Source organism: Penicillium citrinum, assembly GCF_028827155.1.
Source record: "Penicillium citrinum strain IBT 23319 chromosome Unknown utg000009l:1.0-4274883.0:1.0-4276374.0, whole genome shotgun sequence".
Lineage (NCBI taxonomy): Eukaryota > Fungi > Ascomycota > Eurotiomycetes > Eurotiales > Aspergillaceae > Penicillium > Penicillium citrinum.
The window spans coordinates 2,618,300-2,636,423 of record NW_026622694.1 but is presented as its reverse complement, the minus strand read 5'-3'; the positions used below and the strand labels follow the sequence as shown (position 1 = coordinate 2,636,423).

The 18,124-nt window shown below is 46.3% G+C and overlaps 7 protein-coding genes across 7 annotated transcripts; 2 read left to right on the top strand and 5 right to left on the bottom strand.

The window, feature by feature from the left end:
• Nucleotides 1-2,630: 2,630 nt before the first annotated feature.
• N7469_010458 (uncharacterized protein) lies at nucleotides 2,631-3,321 on the top strand (the record flags this gene model as incomplete). Its single annotated transcript, XM_056649363.1, has 2 exons — nucleotides 2,631-3,030; nucleotides 3,233-3,321. 2 exons carry the CDS (start codon nucleotides 2,631-2,633, stop codon nucleotides 3,319-3,321), a joined length of 489 nt encoding a protein of 162 aa, XP_056496494.1.
• A 599-nt stretch (nucleotides 3,322-3,920) lies between these two features.
• Nucleotides 3,921-5,350, bottom strand: N7469_010457 (D-alanine--D-alanine ligase; the record flags this gene model as incomplete). Its single annotated transcript, XM_056649362.1, has 3 exons — nucleotides 3,921-4,085; nucleotides 4,296-5,200; nucleotides 5,260-5,350. 3 exons carry the CDS (start codon nucleotides 5,348-5,350, stop codon nucleotides 3,921-3,923), a joined length of 1,161 nt encoding a protein of 386 aa, XP_056496493.1.
• A 902-nt stretch (nucleotides 5,351-6,252) lies between these two features.
• On the bottom strand, nucleotides 6,253-6,771 carry N7469_010456 (uncharacterized protein; the record flags this gene model as incomplete). Its single annotated transcript, XM_056649361.1, has 1 exon — nucleotides 6,253-6,771. One exon carries the CDS (start codon nucleotides 6,769-6,771, stop codon nucleotides 6,253-6,255), a length of 519 nt encoding a protein of 172 aa, XP_056496492.1.
• A 1,545-nt stretch (nucleotides 6,772-8,316) lies between these two features.
• Nucleotides 8,317-9,465, bottom strand: N7469_010455 (uncharacterized protein; the record flags this gene model as incomplete). Its single annotated transcript, XM_056649360.1, has 1 exon — nucleotides 8,317-9,465. One exon carries the CDS (start codon nucleotides 9,463-9,465, stop codon nucleotides 8,317-8,319), a length of 1,149 nt encoding a protein of 382 aa, XP_056496491.1.
• Nucleotides 9,466-10,289: 824 nt separating this feature from the next.
• Nucleotides 10,290-11,842, bottom strand: N7469_010454 (uncharacterized protein; the record flags this gene model as incomplete). Its single annotated transcript, XM_056649359.1, has 2 exons — nucleotides 10,290-11,162; nucleotides 11,237-11,842. The coding sequence occupies 2 exons, from the start codon at nucleotides 11,840-11,842 to the stop codon at nucleotides 10,290-10,292; spliced, it is 1,479 nt and encodes a 492-aa protein (XP_056496490.1).
• A 530-nt stretch (nucleotides 11,843-12,372) lies between these two features.
• Nucleotides 12,373-13,744, top strand: N7469_010453 (uncharacterized protein; the record flags this gene model as incomplete). Its single annotated transcript, XM_056649358.1, has 6 exons — nucleotides 12,373-12,560; nucleotides 12,630-12,729; nucleotides 12,799-12,867; nucleotides 12,929-12,992; nucleotides 13,098-13,615; nucleotides 13,697-13,744. 6 exons carry the CDS (start codon nucleotides 12,373-12,375, stop codon nucleotides 13,742-13,744), a joined length of 987 nt encoding a protein of 328 aa, XP_056496489.1.
• A 391-nt stretch (nucleotides 13,745-14,135) lies between these two features.
• On the bottom strand, nucleotides 14,136-15,885 carry N7469_010452 (MFS transporter; the record flags this gene model as incomplete). Its single annotated transcript, XM_056649357.1, has 5 exons — nucleotides 14,136-14,374; nucleotides 14,428-15,241; nucleotides 15,302-15,453; nucleotides 15,513-15,681; nucleotides 15,742-15,885. The coding sequence occupies 5 exons, from the start codon at nucleotides 15,883-15,885 to the stop codon at nucleotides 14,136-14,138; spliced, it is 1,518 nt and encodes a 505-aa protein (XP_056496488.1).
• Between the last annotated feature and the right edge of the window lie 2,239 nt (nucleotides 15,886-18,124).

Here is an 18,124-nt window from a genome sequence, read left to right as displayed (position 1 = left end):
CCCAATCTAGTAGGTCAACGATCAAGAAGCAGAAGTGGGGAAGCTTTGTCCCGTCTTCCTGGAAATAGGGATGATCCATGTTCACCCTGCGGAACGGAAGTGGTGAAACAAAAGCAATGAAACAATCCGTCATGATCCCAAAGAGGTGATAAAGTGCCGGTCTCCATCAACAATCTCCGGGTCCACCGAAGTTCGAGGCATGGGACTTTCCGAATGAGGAAGGCTATAGATCCACCGCCACACCGCTCCAGCCATTCCTTACTTTCAGCCACAACAAGCCACATCATCAGCCGCAGTGGCGGTGCGACTATTGACGTCGGCGGGGCTGATCGACAGTTCGCATCTTCGTGAACAAGATTGGTTTCTGGCCCCTTCGCTTTCTGTTGGGGATTTGTATTTGGGCCATCATTGATTTACATACACACCGATAGACTATTTGTACTAACATCTACCGAGTAAAACACTCTGTGGGTCCTTTCTGTGATCTTCGACATGGATTGAGCCCGCGCTTATGTCGTATCTGTGGGGAACATCAGGCTCGCGCAGGGCTGTCCTGAATCCCCCCCAAAGTCTAAATCTCGGCATTGCATACAACGAACTATGGTTTGATCGTTTGCTGAATCGTGAATTGAGCTCAAGAATATCTCAATTGTGTATTCAATTTGATAATCCATGACCGAAATGATCGTCGAACCTAGCCTCACTGAGAGCGGGACGTGCCAAGCGTTGTACAGGATCTGGCAGAAGCTTCTTCCTCGTGGAACACATCTCAGATTCTTGAGCCTAACGCGGAGTCGCGCATCCTAGTGCGCACATGGTCTTGCGGGTCCCTTTTCCCCCCTAGTGAACTTATTCCCGTACAATATGTGGAATAAACCCGAGTGGAGCCCGAACCATGAGACTGTCGATGAAGGGCCGAAAAAGCGAGGCTGACGAAGCAAATTGGTGTGGCTAGTGAACGATGGAGTTATTATTATCCCCAGTATTCTCAGGCAACACTATTCAATGCTTGGAGATTTGTAAATTTCACAATCAAAGCGGGACATAGGAACAAGGAGACATGGGCCCATCGCATTATTGGCCTTAAGTTGAGTATGGACGTCAAAAAGCTTTCGGAGTGACCGATGGACTTTACATATGATTACCAAATCTGAAATCGACGGATCCCACGCGCCACAACTCACCGTCTGTGGCTTGCAGTTTCATTCAGAGAGGTCCAAGTCCTGCAAACATGTTGCGGTCTGATCTCCCTTGGTCGGATTCGGCCGCGGGCTTGTCAACCCTAGTGGAAACTACCGAGTTGCTCTTCACGGAGCTGGAAGAAGTACGGACTCGCCCTCATCTTCAATCTAACCATGGTTATGCCGCTGCCTTGGTGGCACTCCATTAAATTGCTTGAGGTTGTCTGTCAGCGCTGAACAATACCTGAATCTCAACATCCAAGAACCATCATTGACGCCACTATGTGATCCAAACACATCGTGACAGCTGCAACAGGACGGTTATCGCAGGCGGGGGTAAGGTAAATCTAAGTGGATCTGTGCACGGAACTATTGGAACACCACTCTCCCTATTCCGGTTTGCCCCTGCACACGAACGTCGATCGTGCATGTCTCAGGCGCGTGTCAATTTTCCAGCAGGATTGTTCAAGGGAGTCTCGGCAGGATAGCGCGAATTGACCGAATCAAATTCACGGCTCAGCAGCGGTGGGACCATGACCTGAGGTGCTCCCAGAGTCGATCTACACGCTAATCAGATCTTTCTGCAGTCTATCTTCGATCTCTCAGATCTAGTGCTTGCTGGTCCCTGTTCCCGCCCCTCTTCCCGGTTGAACGAACCCCTGCAAGAGGAAATGGTAGATCCATTTTACTTTTTTTGACTTTTTTTTTTTCTCTATTTTTCCTTTTTTCTTTCAATCTTGATAATAATAATTCACATTTTTTGATTATTTTTCTTCTGCTACTCCAAAATTTCAGAACGTGATGCTGCAAGGATGCATGCACCCGCCAAAGAAACACCTCATCGACCGGAAGATCTTCATTGATTCTTGCCCAGTTCTTCAATTTATCCCCAATTTGCTCAATGTGAATTCAAATTTACGAACCCGCAAGGCTTCATAGCTGCCTTGGCTTGGACCCAGAAACCTGGATACCGATATTCGACATGCTTGTTAGTACTTTTGCGGGTGGCAACTGCTACTAGCTCTTTCATTGTCGTCGAATGCCTTTCTTGGGCCAGAATATCGGATGCTCAGCATTGATGTCTCGACGGCTGCGGGGGGATATTTGAACTCCAGACGATCTCCCGTGGACCGAACTTTCCTTTTCAACCATAATCATAATTCTCCTCTATATCCTCTCATCAATTCCTTAAAAGCAGTGTCTATTCCAGACCCATTCTTTTCTACCTCTTCATCTTTTCTCTACTGCCCTTCAAAAATTTTAACATTTGTTCCACTTCTCAAGATTCGATCTTCGAATCATTGTGCACCGATCCAATATCCTTTATAACTTCCCGATCTTGCTGGACTAGATCGTTTCAAGTTTCGATTCTTCAGTACACCCATTGAAGATTTAAAGTCCAAACCAAGGACCATTCAAAATTTCGACCTCGATCATTAAACAGAGAAAATGGCAGCCCGCGAATTCAACCTGACTTTCGAAGTTGCTCCCCCTGCCAATGTGCGCCCTGGACTCCCGTTCACTATTCCCGTCGTTATAGCCGTTCGGCCAATCGGAACACCTGCGAGGAATGTACAGCACCTCGTCGTTAGCGCTAGCTTGCGCGATGAAAACAGCACTGCTGCTGCTGTTGGATTGGGCGGCAGCTTGACAGCCAGCGTACGCAGTCGCAGCGACAATGCGATGAGCGGATATGCAAAATTTAGCTCTCTCATGATCTCACGGCCTGGCAAATACCGTGTGCGTGTAATGCTCAGTGCTGCGTCCTATAACGGGGTCGTCACTAAGGAATACGTTGATTCGGGGGTCATTAATGTGAATGCCGCAGCCCCAGCGGCCCAAAGGCCAAGTAAGTAATTCTTGTTCTTTCATTTCCCTGTTAGAACTTCTTTTTCATTCTCCACTCCATCACCTTTCCATGGTCTTTTCCCTCTTCGTCCTTCTCGGGGGATACCGACCACGGGACTGAATCTGAGATCACAAACGGCGGGGCCTTCCATTTCCATTTTTGGACTCTTGCTGACGACTTGGTTTTTTTTCTCTCTCACTAGCGCCGCTTCAAGCTGGAACCTTGCAGCGGCTGACAGCCGAAAATCTTGATATCTCTGCGGCAGATATCGCAAAGTGGCAAGCTGCGTGATGGTATCTCAACCCCGGAAGAACTGGATTCATTGCTATTGGGTATTGATATGGAGTTTGCTGGTGCTTACCATTTCTTAATTGAATCTCATTTTAAGTGCAGTTTTTGCTTTATTCGGGCGTGCTTTTTTTTTTTTTTGTTTTTTTCTGTCGTCGGGATTTGTTTAGATTTTTTTTTTTCTTTCAGGGCTTCGGGCTTCCTATTCGAGGATCAGTGCCAAGTTACCGATCGACTATGCAATGAATAATCGAAATTATTTATCAAAAGCTATCTGATTCACCTGTAATTTCTCCTTCCTTTTCTTTTTCCTCCTACTCATGTTTCTGTTCTCAATCCAGAGTCCTGGAGCTGGTTGTCATAGCGTGACGGAAATGTCATTTACGTCTATGTGCCAAACAAATTGTCAAATCAGCAGGCGGGATTTGTGAAAAAATGAAAGAAAAAAGCAAAGAAAATATATACTATTTGTGACAGATTATGGGGTTCCCGGTTCCATTTGGAATATTTTCTGTCTCTGGCTTTGGGTCACCCGCATGAGACGGTCTGATTGGTTCCAGGTACGTTTTTTCTATCCCATACAATCACTGGTGTCTCAGTGATCATATGTTCAGGCTATTCTGGTATTCCCGAAGTTTCCCTAACCCCTGCGAAGATCCAAGCACATATTCCAAAAATTTCAAATAATCCCAGCCCAAGCTTTCAGCTGCGAGTCCCATTAAACTGGTTTGGTCCTCACGACCGGGTCGTCCGGGCCCTGTGATATTCTGCAGTTGTGGATATTAGTTTAATTCTTGAGACTCCTTTAAATCAATAATTGCACTTTCTCCCATTTCGCAGAACATGCAAATTACCAAAACTATTCGCATCAACGAAGACAGAAGAAGAGCCGAGGGTGGACGTCTTTCAAATGTCAAAAAGGAGAATGCAGTGAGGTAAAAAGACAAGTGGAGCTAAACTAAACCACATAAACTTACCGGTTTCATATTAATATCGAACAAAGCAAAATTGGTGTCAGGCCCAAATCGTCGAATGTCGATGCGAAGTGGTGCAGTCGTCTGCAATAATTCCGCCACGGCCTCGCATTCTCTCATGATGGTGCTATATGCTGGGTCTCTCTCTATCTCTTCGCCTGTCACAGCGCGCGAATTCACTGTCACGGCTACATTCCCGCTATAAGGAGCTATACCTTTCACATGGTTAAAGCGAATGACAGGAGGTAATGCCCAGTGCCGATCTTGTTGATTGTTCTGGTCTAATCCAGACATTGGATCAGAAGGAGGCATAATGGTGATTGTACCTTCTTCTCCTTTCAAATACTGCTCTATCAGTACTTGAGGTGATTCATTGAATAGATAAGCAGTGTGCTCGCGAAGCTCAGCAGCGTTGTTGCAGATTTTCACGCCATGACTGCCCCTACCTCGAACCGGCTTGGCAACAATAGGGTAATCACTCTCTTTGATTGGTGCAATCACATCGTCGAGGCTTTTCTGTAAAGAAACATCGTCCCCTTTGCTCGATCTTGGATCATTCACAGACCAAGATCGAGGCAACGTGAATCCTCCATGTCGGCGCAACTCGTCATTAGTAAATGCCTTATCATCGAATCTATCGGCACAGATTGGAGGCTGGCCTATGACCTTCAAACTGGATGCATGCGGATTCAAAAGAATTGATGTTTGCAAAGGATGCTCTGCAAAAAGCACTGTGTTGGCCCAAATGTGGGTTGCGCCTTGTTGCACAGCAGTCAGGATTCCTTCTTCTGTATCAGGGTAACACCAGTGATTCTGATCTGCTGGGTCCGGGGTATTCACTGGTGTGAGGACTTTAAAGCCTCCCCTGGAAAGTGCATATGCAACATCTGCACCAGAATCTCGATAACCTGCTGATTGTTAGCAAATAGACCAATTGTGGCTATTAGTTCCATATATCTGTACGAACCACCAGGTTTAGGCGGCTTGCTAACTCCACCATACATTGGTGGCGCAAGGGCCTGGTAGAGGACCGCGATGACTGGCTTTTGGTGGGTCATTTGTGAAGGTTGACTGGCATTCAAAGCTTGGCCTCGGGATATGCAGGAGTTTCTGGCTAGAGGTGCGAGGGCGTGGGGGCTGTGGACGGGGGATCTGAGGGGTAGATCTTGACAAAGACTGCGTAATCGAGCTTTTGCCATGCCGGTCGTACACACTTGACCATCCAATTCTCATTGAGGGTAATAATGCAAATATATCTAATATGTTTCGCTGGTAAATGTGCGATGTTGTCTGCTATGAATCGCCGATTGTCGGAGGTGGAGTGGAGCGGAGCGGAGATGTTCACAATGAAGCGGAACGCTCCGTTCACACTACGTACTGTACAATCGGAGGTAACTACATCGGATGAAAGAAGGAAGAATATGAATAACGAGATACTTGAATTCCATAGATACGAGAAAGAAGTCGTACAAGACATATTATGATGCATTCAAATTGGAGCACCACCTGAGCAGCTCGCAAATATATTCTCTCGGTCTGTATACTAAAATTTGAAGACCGGAGTATATGGCATTTTCCATTCGGTGATGAATCGAGTAAGAAAAGGATTGTTGGGGGCCAGAAGTGAATATGACGTTCTGAACACACGCGTCCCGATACAGGATACAGTAATGCGATCAATACAATGATTCCAAGAGATAATTGTCATTCAGAGGCGAGATCAGCGTGTGTGCGAGACACCGAGCCGTCTCCGCACTCGAGAATGACATCAAATGTGGGGGATAAAGCCAGGATGTTCCAGCAGCGAATCAAATGTCGTTTCCCAATGTTGCTTTGAAGGAGACCGGTGGACCGTCTAGCTGGGGTGATTTGGGGGCCCGACTGTCGCACGGTATGGTTATTTTGCCGAATTTGGCTGTTGAACCAAATAAAGTCATCAATTCTGTTTGGCGAACTTGCTTCAACTTTCCTTGCTCAGAAGCTTGTCAAGGCCATCGCGGACTGTATCCCGAACGCTGAAACCGCCGAATAGCCAGTCATTGGAGTGTCGGCCGTAGTGGTTGATAGTTCCACTATAGCGCTTGTAGTCACCACTGTCCTTGCGGGTCGGGGTAGAGGCACGCTTTGGGCCAAATTCCTCCTTTGAAGAGCGGGGAGAAGATTCATCTGGTGACATCTGGACCGGACTTGCGGAGCCGTGATGTTGGTCGAAGTAGGTGTGGTGGTGAGGAGCGCTACGGGGAATATCTCGAGGCTGGGACATGCTGGAGGATTTCTCTCTTAGATTGCTGAGAGGGATGTCGATCGGAGTCACCGGCTTCGAGGCTGATCGGAATCGTCTAGTGATTGGATTGGAGAAAGCACTTGAGGGTTTTTTCTCTTCTGAACGCTGACTAGCACGAGAGGAGGTGGTGGTAGAAGATGTTTGGGACAGTGATCTCTTAGGATAATGACCAGATTGGTATGATTGAGAGCGCATCACCTGAAGGAAAGATCTTAAGAGCTTGAAAAGTTGGAAATTACAGAAGCAGAAGATGATAGCTTTGAGGGGGAAATAGGAAGTATAAAAGGATCAAAGTAATACTGAAACTTGAAGAATGTAAGGTCACGGGCCTCCCCCCGGAATTTATATGTGCTCTGCCCAATTCACTCGGTCATTCCTCGTCTCGCACTTCACCACTCATTCAACTTTCCTGCGCGGGGCCAATTTCCTTTGATCGTCACAGCGCCCATAGGGCAACCACTTAGATTACAGCGGGAGATGTTGCCAAACCTGCTGTCGAATACAAAAACGCCCTCACCCGTCAATTGCCAATCAAACGGACCATTCGCAGCCCTAAAGTCTCCATCTGAAGCGGGTCGGGCCTCGAACTCACCAACCGGAGGCGTCAGAAGTCAAGCTAGTGTATCCACCGGTAAGGTTTAGTTGTTGTCGGTGAGAATTCGTAATATTCCACCGTGTTGGTGACTGTCGAGCCAATCAGTGTTTCTGTCTGCCTTGGAGGCTCTTCTTATCCCTCGCTGAGACCCCGCAGATTCACCGCTGCTCACAGACACGTCGCCATTTCTCCCGCATTTGCATGATTTTGTCCAGCTGGCATTGATATTCACGAGACCCATGTACAATAGGGCTGGAATGCAGACAGTCTGGATCCTCCATCATGTCCCTTTGGAAGAGCATAATCTCTCAACGTCTACTGTATATCGGCGTGTGAGATTCTGGAATTTTGGAGCCTTGTAATAGGGCTGATATCTCCTGTCTCCGCGGAATTAGGCAACCAGGAATCATATGCTAAATACGGGGTATGTACGGATTACTGTACGGAGTATGAATTACATTGCCTTGTATGGATTCTTGAATATCATCCACCTTCTTTCGTCAGACATGTGGGTCGTACAGCCGAGGTCTCAGCCAATCTATCACAATCCTCTTGGGACCAAGTCGGTCATTCCGAACACGAATTGCTAGCCCTACGAGTCCAGTTACGAAGAATAGCAGGACATGACCCCATCTCTGCCCGCTTGGACACTACGTTCGCCAATGAACATCACTCACCTGAGACATCTCTCCCCTTCTAGCGTCCTTCGAGAAAGACTTCCTTGGCTTAAGAGACTGCACATGCTTGACTGAATCACTTGGCCCCCACGCGTTGCACAGAGCCAAGACAGACACGGCTGAAGGCATTCTGTGACTCGGCACGGTCGATCCGAGGCCTGGGATGGTTTCATGGTTGTTATCACTCGGGCGCATTGTTAGTTGGTTTCTAGCAACTTTGACGTCGTATTGGTTGATCTAGGGATGGTGACTACTAACTCAAAACATGATCCATGCTGCGCTCACTCTAGTATGCTATTAAACCGAGCCTCACCAGTCTCAGGATCCGCTTAACTTCACTCGAATCTACATAGTTCATTCTGGTTTCAACTTGACATCATCGTAGTGATGTTAATATCAAACAAATCATAATAATCAGAGATTCCGTTGGTAGTTTTTCGAATATCAACCCCCATCACCAAGTGAGTTTTAAATCTTGCTGGTAGCGGCAACGGTCTTAGGTAGACCGAACTTAGAGATATCCTCAACGGTCTTACCATCCACAGCCAGCTCCGCTAGTACTCGACCAAAGGCCGGCGCAAATTTGAAAGCATGGGCCGCACCTAATCCCACAATCATATCCTTGTGGTTATCCAGTGGGCTGATAATGAAACGCCGATCGGGAGTGATGGTATATTGGCAGGTGACCGTGCGCAGCGGTTCACGGCCCTTATCGGGCATCAGCTTTTGCAGAAACTCGGTCAACTCCCCAAGTAATCGAGGCGATGGTACATAGGTTCGCTCTTCGGGGGTCATGATATTCTGCGCAAAGTCGTGCGCGGCCTTGATAGTTGGCTCGCCATAGCAAGGGAAACCATAATAACATGGGGCGCCTCCCCAAATCCAGGTGGGAAAATGGGGAGATTCAAATTCGGCTGGCTCACTGGGTTTGAAGTATGTCACTTGCTCTTGCATGACTTGAAGAGGAATATGCACGCCCAGAGGGGCGAGTAACTTGTTCGTCCATGCATCGGTGGTGAGAATCACCTTGCTGGCGTGGAAGGTCCCCTGCGATGTTTGAATAACAACGCCCTTCCCAGATGACTTGGGTGTAACACGCTCAACTCGAGTCTTCTCCTTGAGCACTGCACCTCTAGATCGAGCCAGCCATTGCATTGTGGAGACTGTCTTGCTTGCATGGACGATACCTGTCTCGGGATCGTAAACGGTATCGACAGAATCAGGCACATCGAATTGAGGCCATCGCCTCTTCACCTCCTTGCTGTCGAGAAGTTCATGAGGGACGTCGTTCTCACTGAGAGCTTGTGTATAGTTGCTGGCTGGAATAGGTGCATCTTTTGGTAGGAAGAAGAGACCGCCAGTGGTGGTCAAGAGCTTTTGACCCGAGAGCCTCTCGAGCTCAGCCCAGTCCTTGTAGGCTGCCTTGACGAGTTTCACATACTCTGATTCCGAATTTGACTTTCGAACAATTCGCGAGGTATCATGAGATGCTCCATGTACGTGTCCGAATTCAAATTGCTCTAGTCCAAGGACCTTCGCACCCTTTAGAGCGGCGTGGTAAGAGGCTGCGCTTCCGAGGACTCCAAGCCCAACAACGGCGACGTCGAAATGTTCCATTGTCTTTGCTTCAGCTGTTCAATAAGAGATTATTTCTCGTGTTTCCATCGTTTACCCCGCGACAATACACCTCCATTTAAGAATTCGTTATGGTTTCTCCATAAAGATAACCGTACGGTGTTTTCCCCGCTCACGTGGATGAAGTGGTAATGTAGTACATGTAGGCGGGTCTGGCTAGTTCGGTATCTAAATAGATACTGGATCTAGATAATTTGATTAGTTAGATAGTAAAACTAATTCGGATGCGATTGGACAAAGGTTTGATGCAGCTTAAATCCGGGGAAGATCCCGGCCCCGCATTCGATGTAGTATAGATAGAGTAAAGCAACCTACTCTTCAAGTGTCTTTACTAGTAGTAATCAGGATTCTCTCAAGCTTTCTTATCTACCTTTTATAGATTGGGCGTATACTAAAAAATGATAGAGATGGCCCTGGCCTTATAAATGAAGCGTTGATCCTCAAAATCCCGCCGCTTTCTACTATCACCACTGGCCGACTGCTTGCCCGCTCCGGGATCGCTGTATACAATTGACTCCGCACACGTGAGCGGCGATCCACCGATTATGCCGTCTTGCAGAGTTGTCAAAGACGGTTCTCTTCGGTCTTCGGTCCTTGTCATTGGAATGCGCTCCCAGCTGTAAACAAGAGGTATACACTAAGCTTTATAACATCTCTATTACACTAAATAGACACCGACTGGCTGCAAAAAGGCCTCAAGCTTCGAGAGGAGCCCCAGAGGATCCTTTAATCTCAACCCCCCCCCCCTATTTTCTGATTGTGCAGCAATTGACTGATATCGTACCACCTTCCCATATTTCTAGATATTACACGAAAAAGATTAAAGGCCCTATCCATTCGCCATCATCATTCAACGCCGATTCGTGCCTGTACCAAGGTCTAGGAAATCTGTTCTTGTCTTTCCATGACGGGGCATCCTTCCCATCTTTATGATATTGGAAAAGGTCAATCATAGCATGCCCAATAAGGTTCTTCCAATTCATTCCATTCTGAGGATACTCAACATCCTCAGGATCCATGCCAAGCTCTGTCGCCATGAGAAAACACCGCACAAGGGTTTGCCAGCAGTACTTGAGATATCTTCCAAGTGCCTCTCGATTAGACGGATGGAGAGGATCATAAGGTACCTTGAGCTTGCGTGGCTGCGGTATGTAATCTGCAAATGTCAGGATGTCCAATGCCAGCTCAACGGGGAGCCCCAAAGAGCATAACGTTTGGCGAACATCATAAACTTCAGATTCACATGGTTCGTGCAGCGATTTATCTGGTATCCACAATGACAGAAATTCGTCAATTGGCGCTCTACCATAAAGACCTGCCACGTTGTCAATTTCTGCGTCCCTGGGCCCTATCATATAACGAGGCTGGTCGCTATATTTGACATTTATATGATATTTCTCATCAAGAAGCCAATGTTTTGTTCTGCCGGTATTCTTAGACGGATAGTGAGACCTCTCCATACCGAAGAACTGAGCGTGTGGATACGTTCTTTGATCCCAGTACCTCGGACCCCCGCATTTTACAAGAGTTCTCTGATAGCATCTGGTATTGCGGTAATCATTTTTCTCGGTTTTTCCGGAGGCCGAATCCCAATTCTGGGGGAAGCAATAGGCTACATTAAGGCATATATAGACCCGAAGCATTTGTTGACAAATTCGTCTCCACCCCATCTCACTTGGCTTTTTCAAGTCAGTATAAAGCCCAAAAAAAGTACAAAAGGGAAAAGAAGAGCGAGGAGGGAACCAAGGCTTACACCGTCAAAGAAGCTTCCATGGAACCAAAATTTCAGATGGTTATCCGGGTGGGCACAGATACGCAATATTGGATCCATCTCCCCGTAAAGAAGGAGTGTCTTGACGATTTCGATATTGAAGTAGGCGTCAGATTTGAAAGTATCACGATATTCCATGTAGTCATCTTCAGGTTCTCGCAGAAACGCAGCTCCAAGTCTTTCCTCATAAGGAATGAGCTCGCATTGGCATATGCAATCATAAGACGACCTTGGATTATATTTAGATTCGCGACACTTAGCGGAAGTACAGTTTTTCTTCAATGGCCAAATGCACCAGCCACGCCATCGACGAACTGTGGGCGATATTCTGCGAGCGGTACTTTCATCGAGTATCACATCTGAAGCCTGGGGGATATCATAATGCTCTGGATATTTTTTTCGTTCGCATGCTGCATGCTCGCCGAGGTTCTTAATAAACGTATCCACAAAATGAGTCAGGTCTCTCGCTTGGTTTGGTTTCATGCGTGGATAGAAATTGGTGACGAAGCCGTCATAAGGGGTGGGTGTTCTCCATTCTAGGTTGGAGGCAAGAAGATGCCAAGGAATGTTATGCGCTTGATGCGCCATTCTGTTCCTTTGAAACTAGAAGAGAATAACTCTCGAAGTAGGATTAACCTCTTAAATTCTTTGACTCCAGCTCATTCACGTTGTCGTGATATGTTTGATATTGGGAATTTCTGGCCCCCACTATCAGAAGTGGCGAGCGGAAGAGATTTTGATGCGCGATACTTCATCAAGCAGCCAAGCCCGATATACTCAATTGAAATGTTTTAGGTCAGATTTGTGCAAGGCTAAATTTAATACCTGATGTCAAGTTGTATTCGAGGCTTATCATCATAATATAAGCGTAAGATTGATTAACATGTCAATGCTATCCTGTTCTACAACTACATTTCCAAAAATGCGCTCCCCGACCTTCTTTTCTGATCAACAATAACAATAAAGGTATCGGAAATTCTCCGTCGGGGATTTCCCGCAAACGTGACAACTTTGTGGTCGCGATGCATGTTCCAGTATCTTTTTAAAGGGCAATCAAGTCATAAAAGAACTTTCATGCAAGGTTCAAAACACAATATTCTGAAACAGACATCTACGAAATGGAGTCAAAACTTCCCGAATACCCTTCGTTCCACGAGTTACCTCTGCAGCGCAATGGCCCGCGTGGCAATGCTTGGGGACTGTGGGGTTTGGAGGATCAAATTGGAACATTAAATCACCTCAAGGAGGACGTGGTGGCAAGAGCTGCTAAAGAGGAAATCAGATCTGGAAAGCGAGTCAGTCTCAAGTGAGTTGATTTAGAGCCGTATTTAGGTTTATAAAGAGACAGAGCTCTACTGACATGAGAGCTATTCAGTTGGACCTTGACGGGGTCTTCGTATCCAACTCTGGGACGCAAAACCCTGGAAATCAAATTGAACAACAAAGCACCATTGAAAATTGCTCATGACGATGAGGTATTTCGAGGCTTCACAGACTTATAGCTTGGACAGCCCGAAGAGGGACAAGACTGATGCGCAATCTAGTGGTCCTTCAACTCTCAATGCAGCTCGCAGTGGGATGGATTTAGGCATTATGCCTATCAAGCAGAAGAAGTTAGTGGCAATCACTCAACGGCCTGAAAGTGCTGGCTTAACCTTTCATATCTTCTTCTAGCTCTACTACATGGGTCGTAAAGCTGCAGAATTTGCAGAGTCATCGGTCCCAAACGGTATTCAACGTAAGACAATCAATTACAGATGGCCCCAGCAAGATAATATGCAAAAAAAAAAAATTGAAACGAAAGAGAATCATTTTATGGGTTTGGCGCACTGACCTTGTGCAGATATTGCGGAGGTGGGCATTGCTGGGCGCGGCATTTTTATTGACTGGTACAAATGGTCACAACAGAATGGTCGCTCCGTCAATGCTATGTCTGCTCATGGGGTATCATTTAGCGAGCTTCTGGGCGTACTGAAAAGCCAAAATCTCACTGAAAGAGACATACGCCCTGGAGATATTATCATCATCCGGTTCGGCTACATTAGCCAGTATGAAGACTTGAGTGACGAAAAGCGCGCTCGATTAGATGAACTCTACAGGAAGCAGAAACCCGAAAATATCGGAATCGAGCCATCTGAAAAGCTATTAAAGTTCCTTTGGGAAAACAAAGTCGCTGCTGTTGCTGGAGATACCAGATCATTTGAGGTTTGGCCTTGTTCTCAGACACAATGGCATCTACATGAGTGGTTACTTGCTGGGTGGGGAATGCCAATTGGCGAGCTGTTCAATTTGGAGAATCTGAGCAGGGCTTGTGAAGAAGCGAACCGGTATACTTTCTTTTTCACAAGCTCTCCCATGAATGTAAGGACCGTTCTCATACTCAGTATTCGTCACACCTGTTGTCAATGCAGATCGATATACTGATTTTTATGACCAAAATAGGCACCCGGGGCAGTTGCAAGTCCCCCGAACGCGTTGGCGTTCTTTTAAGATTCTTGGTTTGGATAGAAAGACTTCGGAATTGATTTGCATTCTGGTCAGTTTCCCCCGCGCCATTGGTGATGCATTCTTTGTTGTCATTGCGACAGCTTGTTGGCCATTCTACATTTATAGTTCGAGTTCGTGGGGTTTTTTTTTCATTCCATAGAAAATCATGAGTTTGATATCAATGGATATGACATGCAGCCATAAACCTATCTCCACTAGTAATGTGATAGGGGTCCTTTGACATTGAGGGTCAACTGGAGTAAATGCTACTATGTGCTGTCCAAATTGACGAAGTATTCACATCACAGGCTGAGGAATAATCATCTCTCGAAGAATGCGCTGCGCTGGCTAGAACAAGCCATCTTCCTCGTTACATGATCTATGAAACGAGACCTCACAATGTGTACCTGTACAGCGGACTTTCCTCCCCCATCCGTACTAGCTGCTCTGGGCTGTAGGTTTCGCGAGCTTCGCTTTCATCCATGCCACTTTTCTTCTTATTCAGTCTCCAAAGACTGAATTCAAGAGTACAGCAAGCCATTATACCCATGCAAATGATACCAATTGAAACACCATAACCAATAGTATAGTGTGGCGCTTGGTCTTCGAGGAATACATTTGTTCCAATAAAGCCTAGATCGTCTGTCAGAACAATTTTAATCTATGCACTTTACCGAAGAACATACTTCCAGTATTGCCAGCAGCTAACAGCCAGGCAATTCCAATTGACCGTTTCCAGGACTGAGGCAGATTATTACCAGTCCAGGCTGAAATTCCTGGAAGCAGAGGATATATGCCAATTTGTGCGAGAATCACCGCAAAGTACATCGGACCTTTATATCCCTCAGTGTTAGCGGATAGAATTAGGAGAAGTATAAACGAAATGAGCATCAGGACCATAGGTATGGCGATGAATGGGAATCTCCAGGTGAAGCGATCGGCAAGGCGACCACTAAGCCAACTAGATACTGCGCCACAAAAGTAGGGAGGGATTGTTAGTAATTGAGCCTTAGATGCTTGGAAGCCCAGCTTATGAATGATTGCTGGCATGGTATAAGAGAATGCTGCGTTTGGAGCGGCATTTGTCATAGCCATGAGCACTGCTAAAAGGATCTTCCAATCCAGCATCGTCCTGTAAAGAAGGGTCCAGGTGAATTTATCTCCTTCACCTGTAGTTGAGCGATGACCAGTTTGTCGGAAACAAATGTTTATAAAGAGTTTTTCTTTATCAGTGAGCCATCCAACTTTCTTTGGAGAGTCTGGCAGAAAAAATGGCAGGAGTAAACCAAAGAGAGTGGGAACTATCCCTTCAAGTATGAATATCCATCTCCATCCGGCAAGCCCACGTAGACCATCCATTTTTGCAATTGCAAAGGCGAGCAGACCACTGAAAGCCCCAGAGATAGCCGAAGCGGTATATAGAAGGGCAAGACGTTGTTGGATTACATTTGGAGGGTACCATTGCGTGACAAGATATACTGCGCCAGGAAAAAAACCAGCCTAGGATTGTGTCATTAGCTGTGATGTTCCAAGGGGAAGAAATAGTCAATCATAGATCACCTCAAAAATTCCCAATAGAACTCGACATGTTGTGAGACTTGCAAAGCCACTGATGGAGCCCATGCAGGTCATAACAATACCCCAAATCACAACCTGAGCGGCTAACCAATAGCTGGGACGAGCTTTTTTCAGCATTATATTAGAAGGAATCTCTAGGGACACCAGTATGGTAAGCATGTCAGCCAAACCGTTGTCCTCGGGGTTATAGTACCAAATATTATATATGGGACGAAGAAGAGCGTGCTCGCGATATTATACTGATTCCCGACCAATCCCAGATCCGAGTTCATTCCCTCAATCTTCGCATTCCCCAGGTTGTTCCGGTCGACATGTGAGCAAAGGTAAAGGAATGCCAGGACAGGGATCAAATGACAGTCAATCTAGGTCGTTCAGTCAGTATATGGCTCTTGTCGAGAGTGTCGAAGAACATCTTTGCATACCTTTCGAATAACTTTTTTCCCTTTAGTTCCCTTATACTCTCGAAGAATTGCAGTCTCCTCCTCCGAGAATCCCGTCTCTATGAGAGATTCAAGATGTTTGCTCTGGAGAGTATCTTTCACGTCTTCAGCTCCATGTGGTGTCATTTTGCTCTCGACAAGTCTACTCAGCGAACTGTACCACGAAGTTCTGCAGCCTCTTTCTCTGAAAGGATTTTTCAATCAAGTTTTAGGGTGCTAGGTATCCGAATCCGATGATCAGACTCTTTTTATGGCAGATAATCTACTGCTCGCCCGATATCTGGGGTAGGGCTACAAGTATCGGGACCCCACGGGGTGAATCCGACACGGGAAATCTCCGAATTTATTTGATGCACATTTATTTTGAGCAGCCAGGGCCGGAAATGTGCCGAAAGTATGCCAAATATAGGACAATTGGATGGTATCTTAGGTGTACATTCTCATGCATGATTTCTACATCAAATTCGTGAAGTATAATAATTCAACGTGTTTCACCTATTGGCTCAGTGAAGTACAAAAGCTTGCCATAATTCCTTCCACTATCCTCCTCTAAGAAAACGCTCTATCCGGGCTCTTTGTCGTTTATGAAGTACACATCCAAAAGTACCACATGATGTTACTTTCTGAGGCAATCGACCGAACATTAAAATGAACTAAGAGATTACCTCAATTCCAGAACTCTGATTCAGCAATCGATTCTCTTCAACTCCTCCTTCTTCCTGAAGAGTCCATAGAGTAGCACTGGGTCTCCTCCATGCGCGTGGCTGTTCAGAATGGCATCGTCGGTGCCGTCTCTCCGTACCCAAGCGCGCTCCATCTCCGCTGGTTAATGTTGTCTGGAGCCTATCCGTCATTATTATCGGCCTCGCTGAGCTCCTCGGGGGCATCCAGCCTGAGATCATAGTTTGGTTGCGTGTACTGATCGTCGGCATGACGAACAGCGACCGAGTCTTATCCAATGGCGGTCGTCTGATTAGACGACGAAGAACGCTACGATGGACATGCTTTCGGGCTTCGAGTACGGATGCGGAACCTTCTAGGCTCTCATTTCTTTCCCTGGGTACTGGGCGAGACCAAATCCGGTGTATTCGTGGCATCTGAGATCGCACTATACCGGCCATTTCGGCATCGTCATTTGCAAACTCCTCTGTCATAAGAGGGACAACATTTGCTTGCTGAAAAGACCACGGACTATGACCAGAGGAACCAGAAACGAACTCTGTAACTTGAAGATTGGCATTGCGTAGATTTTGCATGCATAGTTCAGAGCCGCAGTGTGGCCACGAATGATGCCTTCGGTGGTTGCGAAGATGTGGCATGCTAGGGGCTGACATGGAAAGGGTGTTGAGTGATCAAAACTTGACTAAATAAGACCTTCTCACCCAACCTCCATCATGGGGGTATTTTATAAACTTATTTTGATATGTGTAGTATGAGTAATCAAATTTTGCAGACCACGATCGGCGATCCTTCAACTTTCTTGGGCCGGCTGCAGCATTATAAATTAGCAAGATTTCCGGCCTAGTACGCCGTTGCGATGTTGAACTTGCACATGCTTGGTCAGGTTGTACCCCATAAATGCCCCGGGTGACTTTAAATTGGCTATCATTCGCGGGGTGAGATGACCCTATGGTATGAGCATGAAAATGGAACTAGGGTACTCCAATCTGGGAAAACTCAATCACCACCTACCTACTACCCACCTAACCACCTACTACTTAGTAGGTAGCTGGGTTCAAGGTTTAATACAGTTGGCTCTATAGGGCTTCGGACTGACTTTGGCGTAATTACTTGACCATACGGTGCTGTCACCTAGTCGATAGTAAGTGCCTAAAAGCAATGGAGACCGATATATATTTTAGACGGAGGATTCTATCACAAAATGTTGAAATATCACTACCGGCCGATTTGGCGCATTATTGACTCAGCCAAGAAAGGACTTCTACTCCTAGAGTGAGCTCCCAAAGGTTTCCCACGAGATCCCAGGGCTGATTTCGATCTCGAGTTATGACTATTAGTGCTGATGAGGTCAGAAGGTCTCGAGTAAGCACCCAGGTTGTGATTGCGGGTAGGTCGCATGACCAGGGAACCTTGGAAAAAGAAGGTTGAAAATTGCGATAAGCTACAGTCTCAGGTGAAAAATAGAAGCAGCTTCTCACTAGTAATTTTTTCTTCTTTTTCTTTTTTGTTTGCTGCTGACTGGAGATGACCTACAGAGGTCCATCACAAATAGCCCCGGATGATAGGCAACTTGTCCCTCTTGGATTGTCCACCCAGGCATGACTTGGGAAAAGTAACCTGATAAGCAACTCGCCCGATATCAGACATGTTAATAATCCCTGTTTGTTTATTTGAAGGATAAAGT